This window comes from Marmota marmota, unplaced genomic scaffold (genome assembly GCF_001458135.2).
Source record: "Marmota marmota marmota unplaced genomic scaffold, marMar, whole genome shotgun sequence".
Classification (NCBI taxonomy): Eukaryota; Metazoa; Chordata; class Mammalia; order Rodentia; family Sciuridae; genus Marmota; species Marmota marmota.
In genome coordinates, this window is record NW_026000019.1 from 29,843,168 (window position 1) to 29,861,750 (window position 18,583).

The 18,583-nt window shown below is 36.5% G+C and overlaps 1 protein-coding gene across 1 annotated transcript; it reads right to left on the reverse strand.

Annotated features, from left to right (window-relative positions):
* Positions 1–3,218: 3,218 nt before the first annotated feature.
* Positions 3,219–11,360, reverse strand: LOC107147278 (olfactory receptor 10R2). The gene is made up of 2 exons (XM_015491666.1): positions 11,334–11,360; positions 3,219–4,160 (listed from the first exon to the last, which is right to left on the reverse strand). The coding sequence occupies exons 1-2, from the start codon at positions 11,358–11,360 to the stop codon at positions 3,219–3,221; spliced, it is 969 nt and encodes a 322-aa protein (XP_015347152.1).
* Positions 11,361–18,583: the final 7,223 nt, after the last annotated feature.

Sequence of the window (18,583 nt, forward strand, 5' to 3'; positions counted from 1 at the left end):
GGGATTAGGCAATGTATGAACAGGATAAAATACTTCTCACATTGCTAATAGTCTGGTAGAGGAGATGACATATGGACCTAATAACCTGATTAAGTCAGAGCTCAGTATGATGTCTAAGGAGGCTTAAATTACTATAGTATTTTTAATAAAAATCAGGAAATACATGTACTTCATGAAATTGATAAGAGGGAAGGGAATTTTATGGTAGACTAGGTTATACAGTGACTAACAGAAGATGATGGACCTTTCAAATGACAAACTCTGGTTCCTGGGCCAGCACAGGATCAGTCTTCATGAGGATCCTCCCTTACAAACCTCAGGGAAGGGTGTGATGTCCAGTGTGGAAACCTCAAGTATATTTTATACTATCTTTTTTCATACTTGAAGTGTGGCAGGGGCTGATGGGTCCTTCTATCACTGCTATCTATTTTCCTGAAGGAGTATTATCTTCTGAATTACTATTATAATTTATTTTTAAAGATAATTTGACTCTTCCATATTTCTATTGATAAAAAGAGACTCAGGAGATCCACATACCAAGAGGATTATAGAAAATTAGGATACATAAAAATCAGTAGAAAATTTAAAACCTTATAAATGACAGAATTCTGCAGGGAATTTTCTATATACTAGTATTGAACTCTAGTCTTAGCCACTTTTTATTAAAATCTGTCAAGGCATTGAATGTAAAGTCCATATCTGGAGACTCATAATTATCACAAGTTTCTGCAGTATAGAATTTAATTGTCCTAATTTCTACAATATTCTGTATTCAGAAACCTTAGTTTTTAAAATACACAGTAGCTCGTCCTAAGATTTTTTTAACGAATGTGAAATTAAATTGCACTATTCCAGTTAATTGTCTGCACTATCTTCACCAGGATAATTTCTGTTTAACGCATAGTGATGTTTCAGAAATTTAGTATTGAAGGGATAGTTAAATCCATTAAGGAGATCTAGACAATGGCAGCTGCGATGCCAGTTAATTTCTCTTGTCATCATAATCAATTATAAAATATATAAAATCTGTGACAGGGTATTAATAATCTGTCAAGCTGGTTAAAGAAAATGTTACAACCAAATTATAAATAAAAATGAAGATAAAAGAGTAAAAATAGAATTAAATGGTTTAGATAAGTTTGCCCTGAGAAAAGAATGCTTATGAACTGAATCCCTGAATGATTGTGGAGACTCTGTAAACTCTTTATATTATAATGAGTTTTCCCCCCTCTCTTTATGTGAATGAGGACAATTTTATGTGTGGGATACATAGTTTTCAACAGATTCTCAAATAATTGCAATATGTGATCTGGAATGGGTAAGGTGATTAACCTATAGCCATACCATTAACTAGGCCAACTATTTGACTCTTTTTACAGACAGTAGCTTTCTGAAATTAATATTTACCAATAAATACAATCGTGATAACTTATTCTATAGGAAAAACAGGTAAGAGTGTTACATATTTTAAAAAAAGGAGGTTTTTAAGTCTCAGTTTCAATGGAGATGCGAAAGTTGAGGGAAGAAAATGTTTGAATTACTTTATAAAAAATGTTGAGTTAAAAAAATGTCAAATATAGTCTTACAAGGACACTATCAGATTACTTAATGTTTTACCTATTCTCCCACTCCCCTGATGCAGCCAGAGTAGGGAATTACCGTGATATGTATTTCCTGGAGATTAAAAAATGAAACTGAGTCTACCTAAGAAACTTAAATATAGGAGTCTGTGTCTATTGGCCTGAAACGCCAACTCATAGAAAAAGATCTCTGTTCTTCTGCTTGCTATGGGTGTCAGAGATGCTCAGTTCTTAACTCTGGATCATTTTTGAGCAAACTAGCAGAAAAAAAAATCATTCTGGAATCAGTTAAAAAGTAATTTACCCACTAAATTCTCCAGAAGATATGTGACCCAGAAAGGTGGTGAGCTCTCTGAACTAAGAAGCAAATTCATAAACTTTCAGAAGAGGTGGTTTTAACTGTATCACAAGAAATGTGGTATAAGTTTCAAGGAGGAAACTATTCCAGAAACCATGAAACCATTCCACAAGAGGAAGACTCAGTGTGCAATCCAAAAGGCCCTGAAAGTACCTGAGGAGCTAAATGAGAAATTTCCTCCTGGCTCCTCTCCCTCCCCGGTGGAATTCTTGAGGAACCAGTCACTGCAATAAGAGCGAGAAGTGGTGGCTCTGTGTATGTGTGATCCTGGGGATGGAACACAGGGGTGCTATTGCTAAGGTGAGATTGCAATAAATCACCAACTCGATCTTAAAGCAGGAGACAGAAACTTTATTCACCAGTTGGTGGTCCAGACCCACCAGCTGGCGGGCCAAGAGGTCGGCTGCAAGTCTATACTCTTCAACCCCCTCCCTGGCTTTGAATACACCTTTTATAGTCCAAAACCATCTTAAAGCACAAGTGGCTATTGCTATGGGGATTCAAAACCATAAACAAAATCATGAGATCTAAAATCATAAGCAGAAAAGGAAGTGGGCCAAAACGTCCCTAGTTTAGTACAAGTTAAAGAATGTTCACCAACCTCTAGACAATCCATCTCTGACAGGGTACATTGTCCAAGAAAAAATGGGAACCAAAGAGAGAATACTTTTACATTGTGTAAGAATTGCCATTTTGTGTTGCCAAACATGCTATGCTAAGCAACTTGTGACCAGAACTTTTCACCAGAGGTGGGGCTTTCCATGGGAGAAGCATTTCTTGCATGATGTGGAATCTCAGGGCAAAATGGAGTCTGTTTGGTCATTGCCCATATAGCCTGGCCCATGACACTATACCTCTAAGCAACATCCCCAGCCCTTCTTCTTTATTTTGTTTTATCTCATTATTTTATTTTGAGACAGAGTCTTGATAAGTTCCTTGGTCTGGCCTCAAACTTGCAATTCTCCTGCCTCCACTTCCAGAGTCGCTGGGATTACAGGCATGTGCCACAATTTGCCAGCTTAGACTTTTAGTTATTACAGTGGACTGGGCATTTACATTTGAGAAGTTTTCTAACATTCCATCTGAGAACTTTAAAAATATTAGCCCACATATCGGATTTAAAGGGATGATGAGAAGCAAACCATCTTATGACATACATCTTAAAGAGTCTTATGACTTCAAGGACCCTGTTACAGGTAGAATATACATGTGATAAAGGAAAACGTCATTTATTAAGAAATCCAAAATATATTAATACTTTATTATTATATTATTATTATCTATGGCTTTAGAGACCCTTTCTGGCCCAGTGCTTTTCTGATAGCAAGTTGAACATCCTTGTTTCTGAGGCTGTATACCATGGGATTTAGTAATGGTGTGACAATGGTGTACGTCACTGTCACCAGCCTGTCCTTGTTGGACACATAGTCTGCTGTGGGCCTCAGGTAGATGAAGGAGGCACAGCCGTAATGAACAATAACGACGGTGAGATGGGAGGCACAGGTGGAGAAGGCTTTCCGTTTGCCCTCAGCTGAGGGAATCCTCATGATAGTCCTCAGAATGCAGAGATAAGAGACACAGATCAAGAAGAAGGGGACCACGAGTACAAGAACCCCACAGATGAATATGACAAACTCATGAACGTCGGTATTGGTGCAAGCCAGGCGAATGACTGGTGAGATGTCACAGAAGTAATGGTTGACTCTGTTGGCACTGCAGAAAGGGAGGTTGAAGACTAAATTGACCACCGTCAGTGAGGCCAAGAAGCCTCCAATCCCACAAGCGGCTGCCAGTTTCCCGCAGACCTGCCAACTCATAAGGATGGGGTAATGCAAAGGGTGACAGATGGCAGCGTAGCGATCATAACCCATCACGCCTAACAGCAAGCAGTTGGTAATAGCAAAACCGAGGAAGAAGAACATTTGAACGGCACAGCAGGTAAAGGAGATCGTCCGGGCCACAGAAAGGAGATTGATGAGCATTTTGGGTAAAATGACAAAGGTGTAGAAGGTCTCAGATGTGGACAGGATGCCGAGGAAGAAGTACATGGGCGTGTGGAGGCTTTGGTCCAAGCGGATGACACTGATAATGGTGGCGTTGCCACTAAGAATGACTAGATATAAAAAGAGAAAGACCACAAAGAGAGCAAGCTGAATGTCACCAAGGCTTGAAAAACCCAGCAGTAGGAACTCGGCGATCACAGTGAAGTTTTCAGCCACAACCTGCAGCGAAATGAGAAAGAATTAAGATCTATTCAGGAACCTCATGTAAAAATCTAGGGACTGGGTTACTATCAGCTGATTCCACCTGCAAACTTAATCCCTCCATTTAAAATAAAATAACTTATTCTTGGATTCTAGGGAATTGGTCATAGACATCTTTAAGGGTGCACAATTTTGCTAACAACTAGCAATAAACAATCCAAGTATAAAACGAAGAGAACAATTTTATTGATAATAACATAAAAAGTATTAAATTTAACAAAAGAAGTGCAAGACAGATACACAGAAATCTACCAAATATCGTTCCTCCTCTCACACTGTAATTTTATATTCTTTGACCAACACTGTTGAGGGAAATTAAAGGTGATTTAAGTAAACAAAAAAATAATAGAGGCAATTCCTACCCAATTAATGAATAGATTCAACATAATTCTTACCAAATCTGAGCAGGCTTTTCTTATAAAGATGACTATAAAATCAACATGGAAGAAACCAGAATAGTCAAAATATTGTCAATAAGGAAAGAAAAGATGAAAGATTTTATATTTTCAGATTTCCATACTTTCTCTAAAGATACAGTGATCAAGATGTTATGGTACTGGCATACAGTTACACATATAGGTCAATGGGCAGAATTGGGAGCCCAGAAATTAAACACTCCAAAAGTTACCAATGGGAAAGTGAAGAGGCACACCAGAGATGATAAGACTCGATTTCCAAAACATGTATCTAATAAGGGATTTGCATCTAATACACATATATAACTCTTATGATTAAGTAATAAGAATAATACCCAGATGAAAAATAACAGACATTTTTACCAAATGGTATCAATGGGTAGGAAATGAGCATTTGAAAAAGCACAAAATATCACCAGTCATTAGGGAAATACAAAGTAAAGGCACAATGGAAAACATGCACCAGAAGAACTGTGACTAAACAGATGAACAAGAAAAGGTGTTTTTGAGGATATAGCAAATAAATCTTCACTCATTGCTGGAGGAAAGGTAAAGTAACACAGTCACACTTAAGAAAAGTTTGGCACTTTGTTAAAATGGTAAAATAAATTATCACATGACCCATCAATTTATTTTTATTACATATTCACAAATTCTAGTTGTGTTGTGTGTATTTATGAGGTTCAAGATGATATTATTTTTAATACAATAGGGAATTACTAAATCAAGGTAGCTAATATGCATCATCTCAAATATTTAAAATTTTGTGATGATATCATTTGAAATGTATTTCCTTAGTAATTTTGAAATGTAGAGTACTCAATTATTAGCTATATTCACCATGCGGTAAAAGAAATCAAAACAAAAACTATCAATAAGAATCTATAAAGGAGAAGTGAAGACCCTCCAACCAAGCCATTTCTGTGAATGTTCATAGTAGCATAATATATAATAGTAAAAATGAAAGTATCCAGATGTCTGTCAACTTATTAATGAATACACAAAATTTAGTATAACCAAAAAAATGGATACTATTCAGCATTAAAAATAAATTAACTAGTGGAACATACCACAGCATAAATAATCTTTAAAAACATTAAGCTAAGTGAAGGTGCAAAATACCACATTGCAAATTCTATTGTATGAAATGTCCATAAAAGGATAATCTACACAATTGAGAGCAGAAAAATTATAACTTTGGACTTTAGGGATCAGGATTTAACTGCAAGCAGGCAGAAAGGGTTTTGGGGAATGATAAAATAATTTAAAACTGGATTGCAGTGATGATTACCCACCTCTATCAATTTGTAAAATCAAAATGGATTAGTTTTATGAGATATCATGCTATTTTTAAAGGATTATTTGGGGGGATTTTAAAGCTCATTTTGATTATCTAATTTTTGTATATGTGTCTGTTTTAAACTCTAGTTGGAGGTCTTTGGTACATTAGGATTCATTTAAAAGTCACCACAGTTGTCTTTCTTTAGGAATGTTTCTAGAAAAAAAATTACAGATCTTCAAAAATTATTTGTAAAAATAAATGTAAGTTTTTAATTATTTGCACGTTCAATCTGATAACATTTACCATGCTAGTGATGCCTGGATATTTATGTGCAGGATAACTATTTTCTGAAGTGTTCAAAATTGTTCTATCTCCTTTCTCCTTCACTTTCTTCACCTATCTGTCATTATCCACTTCTAACTATAGATGCTCTGGGACTTCACCTGCTAGAGCAAAACACGATCAATCTGTTCCAGAGTCACTGAATTCTGTTACACAGATTGAATCTGGGGAAACAAACAAACAAACAAACAAACATGGTAATTGGGTCAACAGGACATGAAAAAATCAATTCGAATTGAGGTTAGGGATTTGAACTGACATTTTCTGTAGAAAAAGGGAAGAGAAATAGAAACTAGTTTTAATTTTCTAGCATAAGAAAATAATGATTAATTAGTGAAGAATAATTTTAACCACAGAAAATTCCAATGAGTAAAATTAGCTTATATCAAATTTGCTCTGCTTATTGCACTAATCCTATTCAAGTTCTAACAAGTAGAAATCAACCATCACTTACAGTCCTTTTTAATTGGTTCTGTTTAGCTGTAAATGACAAAAGAATCCATTTGACATGATTATAAAAGCATGGAATATAACATGTTCTAATTCAGTCCCCAGTACCTCCAGTTCACTTCCCTTGCTCAGATCCTGACCTCTCCCTCTGCTCTACTGATCATTCTGCCACTTACCCACAGTTATTGTTAAAATTAATTTTATTCTAAAAAAATAAATAATGTTTTTTTATTTATATATGACAGCAGAATGCATTACAATTCTTATTACATATATAGAGGACAATTTTTCAAATCTCTCGTTGTATATAAAGTATATTCTCAACAATTTGTGTCTTCATACCTGTACTTTGGATAATATTGATCATCACATTCCACCATCATTAATTATCCCATACTCCCTCCCTTCCCCTCCCACCCCTCTTCCCTATCTAGAGTTCATCTATTCCTCCCGTACTCCCTCTCCCTATCCCACTATAAATCAGCCTCCTTATATCAAAGAAAACATTTGGCATTTGTTTGAGATTAGCTAACTTCACTTAGCTTTACCTGCAAATGCCATTATTTTATTCTCTTTTATTGCTGAGCAATATTCCATTGTGTATATATGCCACATTTTTTTAATTCATTCATCTATTGAAGGGCATCTAGGTTGGTTGATATTTGGCAATTTATAATTCAATCCAGGAGCATTAAGTGATCAACAACAACAAAAAAGACTAATAGTTAAAATTCACAATTAAATTGATAGGTACAACCATCATAAGAAAGATACCATACCAAATGTACAGAAGACACAGGTGTAGTAACTAATGGGTAATACCAATACCCCCCACTGTTAAAAAGAGAGCAAGAGAAAAAAAATAAGACAAAGTATTCAGAAAACCTGAACAGCAAAATCAGTAATGCATTTCTTACAAATATGTATTGAACTTTACTTAAAAAAAGGTATACACTCTGTTCACAAACAACATGGAATATTTGTGATTCTTGACCATTAACTCACAACAGAACCTTCAACCATGACACAAAAGCAGAAATGATACCAACAGTTTCCTAATTTTATACAGTAGACTAATACTGGGTAATAACATAAGAATGTTCTGCCATTAGAGAATTGTAAAATTGTTGGGTCAAAGAGGAGATAATAGGTAAAACAAAATGAGTTGTAGAAAATAATGTCAATTATACTCCATGATTTATAATATAGAGCTAAGTTTAAAGGAGTGATTAGAAGAAAATTTAAACCTTAATTTTTACATAAGCAAAAATTTTAGTGACAGTTTTCAAAATATATCATCTCAATGCCATTTAAACTGTTTCTTACATTCTATAGTAATTCACTCTTTTGGGGGGGCATGGGTACTGGGGATTGAACTCTAGGGCACAAGACCACTGAACTACATCCCCAGCCCTATTTTGAATTTTATTTAGAGACAGGGTCTCACTGAGTTGCTTAGCTTCTCGCTTTCGCTGAGGCTGGCTGTGAACTCACGATCCTCCTGCCTCAGCCTCCCAAGTTGCTGGGATTACAGGCACATGCCACCACCCTTGGCTCACTTTTAATAAACATAAAAAAAATCAAATGTTCAACTCACATAATGCTAAAAATTATTCCATATATTAATAACATACAAAAATGCAAAGGATTTGTAAAAAGTATCACTGAATAGAAAATCCAAAAATCTAAAGGTAAATGTGATGAAATATCATGAGTAGTAAATTAGCAACAATTTGACCATGTGAAATAGGACACTTATTTGCAACAAAAGGACAATCTGCAACCTTAGAAAGCAAACAACCAATGGAAAATTTCCAAAAATATTGCTATAATGTTAACAAGAAATATATTACAAACTGATGGAGAAGATAACTAAGAATCTAAAACTAAAACTAGATGTAAGCACACAGCCTATAAAATATGAACTAAAGGCCCCCAACATAAAAATTAATTTCACTTCATTTAAAATCAAATTGAAATCATGTACGCCCATCAAATTTCAGCAGTCGTGTGGGTTAAATAAAAAAAATAACTAATAAGATTATAAATTGGTTGTAAATTTATGCAATGAAATTCAGCAAGTTGGATGCAGTGGTCCACACCTGTAATCTAAGGTGCTTTGGAGGCTGAGGATAACCAGTTTAAGGTCATCCTGGGCAATTTAGCAAAGATCTGTCTCAATAAAATAAAATAAAATGGGCTGATGGTTTAGCTCAATGGTAGAACACTGCTGTATTCAACCCCTAATACCAAAAAAAGGGGGAAAGTGTCATCAAAATATACTGTACTCCTTGAGTATATTCACCCTGTTTGTTTATCCCAGGGATTTATTTCATTTTATAAAATTTACCATACTATAATGAATTTATATAAATGCTGTATTTATTGTAAGAAAACTTGCAAGTCATAACAGGATAAAAGTATTGTGTTTATACTGGATGAAGATTATGAAACCAGAGGCAGGTGACTTTTATTTGGGTCCTTATTCTTCTATTGGGTGACTGTGTGACCTGAGAGCAGTATTAACTTCTCTGATACAACTTTCCCATCTAGAAGGTGGGCTTTTGTGAGCATCAAATGCACAGGCAAAGTGCAGAGAACAGCACCAGCTAAGCAGGGACCGTTCTGTGATATAGTATGCTGGTATTTATTTAAAGAACATCTTTTGTGTTCGTGTATGCAGATTTGCACTTGGATGCTAGGTGGTGATTAAGAATTATTTATTACTTTGTCTTGCAAATGGAGCTCTGGATCTGGAATATACAAATCACTGGGTTGAACAACTGAGTCAGCCACATCATATCGGAGGATGAAATTTCTTTATCTCTTCTGGCTCCCTGATACTCATATCTAGTGTTTTTGTCATAAGGGATTCTTATCTACATTCAGAACTATAGAATCTGAACACAATCGGTGTTTCTGAAAAGAAAAAATAAATGTTTCATGACACTCTTTATTTACATTTTTTTTCTTTCCTCATTAATTCTCAAGGCTAAAGGGAGAAATTAGAAGAGAAAAATTAAGGCAGGAAGCTAGAGGTATGTTTTAAATGTCCTCCCTTGTTGACCTGGGAAGGGTGATTGGAGATTTTTATCCAGAGTTATTTGGGCAGCATAGATACAAGAAGGCATGGTGTTGTGGACAAGGAACAGCTGAGAATTGGTTTTGAAACACTTTAGCTGACGTGTGGCAGTCCTAGGAACATTCAAATGTGCATTTAACCAAGCACCTTCTTATTGAATTCTATAATGATCCATGAGAACTTTAGAAGGTTTCAAATTTCATAGCAAAAAAATGAAAAGAAAAAGTCATGCGTGGCAACCCACACTCTTCTCTTCTAGCTGCCAGACTGGATCACTACATTTTAATCCACAGAACTTCATGTAGTTCACTGAGGACTCAGGGAGCCATGTCATGACAGCAATGCCTCTGCCTGTGCTTGGGCAGTTTCTCTGATGGTTCAAATCATTTTCTCCCAAGATTCCTAAGAACTCTTTCAAGTTAACAAAGATGCACTGGGTACACATTAAGCTCTATCTGCTCCATTAGGTGTTTAGAACACGTCAAGCAACAAAACAGAAACTCTGCCTTGCCAAACACATCTTCTACAAACTCTCACATTTTACATTATTCAATAATCTTTTTTGCTCAGCGCTATTTGAACGCTTTTATAAAGCAAAAACTAGGTTGCTATTCATTTGACAAAAGTTTATGTGCAAGTGCCACGTATTCATATATATCTCACTAAGGCCAGCAGAATCAGAGTTTCTGGTAAATAACAAATGTTCAAGTCTATGTGCAAAAAAAAAAAAAAAAAAAGAAAGAAAGAAAAGAAAAAGAAAGAAAGAAATAAACTAATCAGTACAAGAGTAAATCATTGCACTGATATATAGGCATTTCTCATGTAGAGGGTAAGGATACTTCCAGTGATCAGGGAAGAAAGACAAAGATTTGTATTCTGAAGAAAGCACTACAGATGCAGAAGAAAGACATAAATTCACATTTTTATCTCAGCATTTTCATTTAATCTTCCTGAATCTTAATTTTCTATGCTAAAATTTGAAGGTATGTTGAAAATTAATGGACAGCATATGTAAAAAAAATTACTCCAGAATTATACATAAGAGGTCCTAATTAAATATTTTCTCCCTTCCTTCCTGGCAAAAGTTATAAAAAGGAACACACCTATGACCATCTTGAAGTATGTGTGATGTGTTTTCTTTATCCTAATCTGAAGACCTCTTTCTTGTCACTATCCAGCTATACTTCCTATAGCTGTCCTGCAATCCATCACTATTCTGTTTGTGGACTCTAATTTTAAGGTCTCTACAATTTTAGAACTGAACATAAGTTAAATGGCTTAGCTTGCTATCACCTTTCAGGTCGCATAAGTGCTTCCTTAAGATTTTGGATAATTTACTTTCTTTGAGCCACTTATGACATTTAAAAAAAAAACACTAAATATCAAAATGAAAGAGTTTCAGAATCCCCAAAACACGGTTCTGGAGAATGCAGTCTTGTTTTTTAATCATGACCCAAGGCCTTCAAGGAAGTATTTTATTAATTTGCTACATTCTCAGTTTATTGCACATCTTCCTCCCTTTCTTTGAAAAGATTTCAAACCAGCAACAAAAGACTCACCACGTCACTCCTCAATGGAGTGGTCATTGTGCTTCTTTGTATGGCCTGGCCAACTACAACTCCAATAACTGTTCTTAATATGCTTTTTTCCTCCCATGGCCATCAGCATTAACATCAATGCCCTACTTCATTATTTTACTACCCAGCACCCTAGGGAGCCATTATTATATTGCTAGTGGCACAAATTCTACCTCCCCTTCCAATTAGGAACTGCAATCCTAGGGGAAAATGGACCTCAAGTCTAGTTTGGCAAATATTCACCATAGAGTAGACTCAGGGAATGAGTTTGTTTCCTGTTTTGAATTCACTGGAGAGGTAACCAACTGTAACTGTATAGTAAGACTGTGGGACACTGTCAGCAGAAAAGTCCTGATAACCTTCTTCCATGGTCTTCTTCCTATAGTTCCTGCATTTTATCTCTTGGTTAAAGACAATAATGCCCTGGCTCTTCTTCTTTCTCCATTTTATTGGTTATAGATAATATTAGGATTCATTTGGATATAATTGTAATAGCATAGAACATCACAGTAAGCAGAGGGAGGGGGGAGAGAAGAATAGAATTTCACTGGATTAGACAAAGAGGAATGAAGGGAAGGGAGGTGGGATGGAAAAAGGAAAGACTGTAGAATGAATTGGACATCACTTTCCTATGTTCATATGTGAATACATGACCAGGGTAACTCCACATCATGTACAACCCCACAAGAATGGGAAGTTACTCTCCATGCAGGTATGACATGTCAAAACAAATTCTACTGCCTTTTCCTTTACTGTATAACTGAAAACAACAAATAGAAACATTTAATAGATAAATAAATAAAAGCATGAAGTGTAATTTGCATTACTTCAATCTTCACTACTTTGCCTTTCCCTTCATCTCCCCCCACTGTTCCGTTCTCTCAACTCTACTGATTAATGGTAATGGCAATGCACCACTGCTCAAAAGAGATCAAGAGGAAAAATATAACAAAGGCTTAAGGAAAGCTGAACAACAAAATCAGTAAAACATATTTTCTTAGTATGTTTTGAATTTTTTTTAAGAGTATACAATTTTTTTTCAAAGAACACTTGTGATTGTGGACTATTAACTCACAACAAAAATTTCACCACATCACAAAATGGAAAGGATACAAACAATACTTCCTAATTTTAATATAATAGATTAATACTAAGTAATAAAATAAGAAGGTTCTGTCACTTAGAGAATTGTAAAATGCCTTTTTGGGTAAAAGAGGAAATGATAAGTAAAATAAAATGAGTTGTAGAAAATAATGTCAGTTATACTCCATTAATTTGTAAGATACAACTAAGTTTAAAGGAATGATTAGAAGAAAATTTATTACATATATAACATGTAGTAAAATTTTCAAAATATAAACCATCTCAAAGCCATCTAAACCATTTCTGACATACTAGAGTACCTCATTTTAATAAAAATTTTAAAATCAAATATTCAACTCACATGTTAAAATTATTTTGTTATTAAAATACAATAATTCAAAGAATAAGAAAAGTATCACTGAATAAGAAATCTGAAAACCTAAATTTAAAACTGAAATATTAGTAGTATATAGCAACAATTTGACAGTATTAAGTAGAACATTTATTGGCAACAAACACATAATCAGAAATGTTAGAAAGCAAAGAGCAATTTGAAAAAGTACCAAAAATATTGTTATAATGTTAATTAAAAATATTTTACAAACTGATGGGGAAGATAACTGGCACTCTAAAACTAAAACTGTACATAAGCACACAGTTTGTAAAATATGAACAGAGTGTATCCAACATAAAAATTCATTTCACTTCTTTTAAAATCAAACTGAGGTCATATACACTCATCATATTAGAAGTGATGATTTGAGATAAATCACCAGCAACAAAAATAGTCACTAACAAGATTGTAAATTAGTTGTAAATTTGCACAAAGATATTCAGCAAGCTGGATGCAGAGGCATACACCTGTAATCTCATCTGCTTGTGAGACTGAGGCAGGAGGATTCAGTTTGCGGCTATCTAGACAATTTAGGAAGAACCTGTTTCAATATAAAAAACAATACAAAGGGCTGTTAATTTAGCTCCGTGATAGAATGCCACTTGGTTCAATCGTTAACACACACACACACAAAAAAAAAAAAAAAAAAGAAGAAGAAGAAGAAGAAGAAAAGAAAAGCAAAAGTGGGGGGAAATGTCATCAAAACATATTGTGCTCCCTGTTATTCAATTTATCCCTTGTTATTTCATTTTTTATAAAATTACCCCACTGTAACAAATTTACACACAAACATGAACTTATAGCAATATAATTTGTAAATCATAACACAAAAGTTTTGGGTTTAAGAGAGGCAGGTGTATTTGCACTGGATGTATTTGCACTAATTTTGTGTGTTAGTCTCTGTGTCCTCTATTCTGTACCATTGGCCAATCAGTCTGTTTTGGTGCCAAAACCATGCTGTTTTTGTTATTATTGCTCTGTAGTGTAGTTTAAGGTCTAGTATAGTTATGCCACCTGCTTCATTCTTCCTGCTAAGGATTGCTTTAGCTATTCTGGGTCTCTTATTTTTTCCAGATGAATTTCATGACTGCTTTTTCTATTTCTATGAGGAGTGTCACACACTTTATTTTCAATATTGTTTGTGTTTCCTCCTCAATCATCAGGGCTGATAGGAAAAAATTAGAAGAGAAAAATTAAGGCAGGAAGCTACCAACATTTTAAAACCTCTTCTTAGGTTGACCTGGGAAGGGCAATTGGAGATTATTTTCCAGAGTTATTTGGGCAGCTGGTACACAAAAAGGAATGATATTGTGGGCAAAGAACAGCTGAGAAGATGGCAGAGATAGAATAAATAGCAAAGTGGGTGTTGTAAATTTTCAGCTGAGAAGTGGCAGTCCTGGGGACTTAAAATGTACATTTAACCAAGCACCTTCTTACTTATAGTCCAAAAATGATTTCTGAAATCCTTATGATTTCAAATTCTGCAGCAAGAAATGAGGAGAAAAGCAAAGGCTTCCACACCCTTCTCTTCCAGCTACCAGATTGGATCCCTGTGTTTTGATGGATGGAACTTCATGTATTCATTGAGCCCTCAATGAGCCATGTCATGACAGTGATGTCTCTGTCTAGGCAGATCCTCTGATGGTTCAAATCATTTTCCCAAAATCAGGTTCCCAAGAACTCTTTCAAGTTAACAAAGATTCACTGGGCACACATTAAGCTTTATCTACTCCATGAGGTGTTCAGAACACGTCAAGAAACAAAACAGAGTCTCTGCCCTCCTGAAGCACATACTTTACAAATGCTCACATTTTGCATTATTCTAGATGTTGATCTTTCTTTCCCAGTGCTATCTGAGCTCTGAAAAGCAAAAGGCAAGTTACTTTTCATTTGACAAATATTTATGTGCAAGTACCATGCATTCATACACATCTCACTTAGTCCAACAGCATCAGACTTCATGCTAACTGGCAAATTCTCAAAGTCTAACTGCAAAAACAAGGACTAAACAAATCAATACATCAGGTATAAATCATTAAACTGATTTTTAGGCATTTCTCATATTGGTGGTAAAGGTACTTCCTGTGACCAGATAAAATATAAAGATGTATATTCTGATGTATATTCTGAAGGAATCACTAGAGATAGAAGAAAAAGGTATAAATTCACATTTTTATTTCAGCATTTTCTTTAGACAAATAACCTAATCTTTCTGGATCTTAGTTTTCTGTTCTAAAATTTGAGGTATTATGAGGATTAAGAGACAACATAATTTAAAAAATTATTGCCCAAAATGATACATGAGAGGCCCTAATTAAATATTTTCTTTCAATGAAAATCAAAACTACTTTAAGATTTCATCTCACCTCAGTCAGAATGGCATTTATCAAGAATATAAGCAATAATAAGTGTTGGTGAGGATGTGGGGGGAAAGGCACACTCATACATTGCTGATGGGACAGCAAATTGGTGCAACCAATTTGGAAAACAGTATGGAGATTCCTTGGAAAACTTGAAATAGAACCACCATTTGATCCAGCTATCCCACTCCCTGGTCTATACATAAAAGACTTAAAATCAGCATACTGTAGTTATGCAGTCACATCAATGTTTATAGCACCTCAATTCACAATAGCTAAACTGTGGAACCAACCTAGTTGCCCTTCAACAGATGAATGAATAAAGAAACTGTGGTATATATACACAATGGAATATTACTCAGCATTAAAAGAGAATAAAATTATGGAATTTTCAGGTAAATTGGTGGAGAATATCATGCTAAGCAAAGTAAGCTAATCTCAAAAAAACAAAGGCTGAATGTTCTCTCTGATAAGTGGATGCTGATCCATAATGGGAGGATGGTGTGGGTAGATGGAGGAACTTTGGGTAAAGGGGAGGGAGGTCCAAGGAGGGGCCATGGGGGCAGGAAAGATGGTGGAACAAGATGAACATCATTACCCTAAGTACATGTATGACTGCACATGTGGTGTGACACTACATCATGTACAACCAGAGAAATTAAAAGTTGTGCTCCATTTATGTACAATGAATCAAAATGCATTCTGCTGTCATGTGTAACTAATTAGAACAAATTGAAAATGTTTTCTTTCTTCCTTCTCTTATTGTAATATGGATAATAGGGAAGCTCCTGAGACCATTCTGCAGCATCTCCAAAGTTGTTCTTTCTTCTTTACCTGAAGACCTCTTCCTGGGCACTATCCAGCTATTATTCCTGTCACCGCCCTGCATTCCTTCACTCCCCTGTGCCTGAGGGCCCAGTTTTAAGGAAATATCAACAACTTCCATTTGCTAAATGATAAACTATGGAGTAGACTTAGGGAATTATTTGGTTTCCTGTTTGGGACCCACTGGAGTGATGACTTACTCTATGGTGAGACTGCTGGTCACTGTCAACAGAAAAGTCCTGGTAATCCTCTCCCTGGCCTTCCTCCTATGGTTCCTGATTTTTATCCTTTGGCTGGAGGCATGATGTTCTCGCTTTTCTACTTCTGAATTCTATCCTGTATTTCAAGGGAAGGAATAAGTTTGAGTAAAGACAGAGCAATGATCTGTAGGTGCCTGAAAGATCCACACTGAGCACAGCAAAGAGCAAATCTGGGAGATGCAACATCACGTGGGAACACTCAGATGCAGGACCCAGAACCACTTTATTTATCTTTTAATTTCAAAGCCTACCTATATTGAGTGCCAGTTTCTCTTATGAATTGGGTTACCAGGATTGATAGTCTCCACCTTAAGAAATTTAACCTCTGATGGATGAGGCAAGAGAAAGCACTGACTGCAGAATGCCCTGAGAGGGTTATAAGAGAGAGAAATGCATCGTGTCACTATCAGAGAAAGAAAAATAATTATGAATTTGATTATTAAGGTTAACAACTTCTTAGAAGAAGCTGTGCTTGTGTGAAGCTTTGCAGTCTGAATAGTATGCAGACAAAATATAGGAAAAATACATTTCAGAATAATGTGTGCAACGTTTAAGTGGCATGAAACAATGTGCCATCATTTGGAAAAGCAAGCACTTTGGTGTGAATTGTGATGATGAAAGTTAAAATTTACCTTCATATCTGATAGAGTTTATAATCTGGGAAATTATCTAACAATATTTTCAATTTAGAAAGATGATGATGGTAACATGAAACACATAAATAGTGCTTTGGATAGGAAGACACTGTTCTAAGTGCTCATCATGTTTTATCTGATTCAATCTTCAGGATAACTCTCATGCCTTTTTGGTCTCAGTGAGAAAACTAGTTTGGGGACAAACAGACTCATTCTTGCAGTAATGCAAAGGATACAGGATAATTTCATAGAACGGGAATATGGTTAAAGAAATTTCTACCCATAGAATCATCAGGAATTAATGACTAATTTGATTTGTGGTATAAGAGATTTCAAAACAGTAGTGAAGACAACATCCACCTGTGTGTCTTCACTGTGTGTGGTGGAGTGAATTTTCCCCAAGCTTGGGCATGAAGATAGCAGAAGAAGCTCAGAGTTGGATGGGAAGATCATCGATATGACTAGAATCTCTGTCACGGCAGAAATTACAAAAGAACCTGGATTATAACAAGGTTGTGGTCAATACACAAATACATATAGGAGAAACTTCAAATTTATTGTAACAAGAGATAAGAAAAAATTAGTTATGCTCCAAAACACAAGTAATAAAATCAAATATAGATACACAGAATGTGTCAAAATAAAAAACATTCAGCATAGCAAAGTCAATAATCATCAAATGGAGAGAATATATATTTGGTAACCATACAGTCAATAGGACTTACTATTCAAAATACATAAGGATTCGAGCCCTCAGGAAGATGGCGGCGAGGGGACTGCATTGCCCCCGTGTGCTGCTTCACTGTGTGGGAGTATGACAAGTCAGGACAGCTAAAGGATATCTTGTTAGGAATTTCCAGCAATAGTGGGGTGCTCCGGAACCTGGAGGAAGGATTTCCATCGCACGAGGATCGGCTACGTGGACTCAAACGCGAGAGGTTTGTCGCACGGAGGGTAACACTGCTTATTCAGCAAATCGCCCCGCGGCTAGAGTCTGCAGCACGCGCTGGGAAACGAGGAGATAGCGACGCAGGGATACAGCGCTGCAGTTTCTGCCAGCCGTGCAAGCACCGTACTCAGGGCTGAATTCTGGGTTCGAGACGGGGGAAGGAAGCGGTCCATCTCGGTTCTCCACACCGGTCAGACCAAAGAGGAGGCCAGCAGCGACCATGTTGGAAAGCTGACGTCACCATACCTGTTTTTGACTGACCGCAGCTCATTCAGCCATAGAACAGGTAATTTCAGGCTGCAATTCGCCTGCGGCTTGCAGACAGATTGCTAGGGTTCAGTGCCTGGGTGCTTCTTAGAACCTGATCTTATCGGAGCGAACACCGAGCCCGGGGCGGCCGAGTTCCGGCTCCCGAAACGTCCCGGAACCGCCCTGGCCCAGGCCGCGAAGCCTGCGGAGGCTGCTTCTTGGACCCTGCTCCTATCAGAGCATACACCAAGCACTAAGCGGCCGAATTCCGGCTCCCGGAACTGAGCCTGCGGGGACTGCTTCTTGGAGCCTACACTTATAGGAGCTTACACCGAGCACGGAGCGGCCGAGTTCCGGCTCCCGGAACTTCCCTGGCCCGGGGCTATGAGCCCACGGAAACAGCTTCTCGGTCCGGGTCCTGCTGAGGGCCGGTCAGGACTCACCCGTTGCTTTGGTTGCCCGGCAAGGGGAACGAAA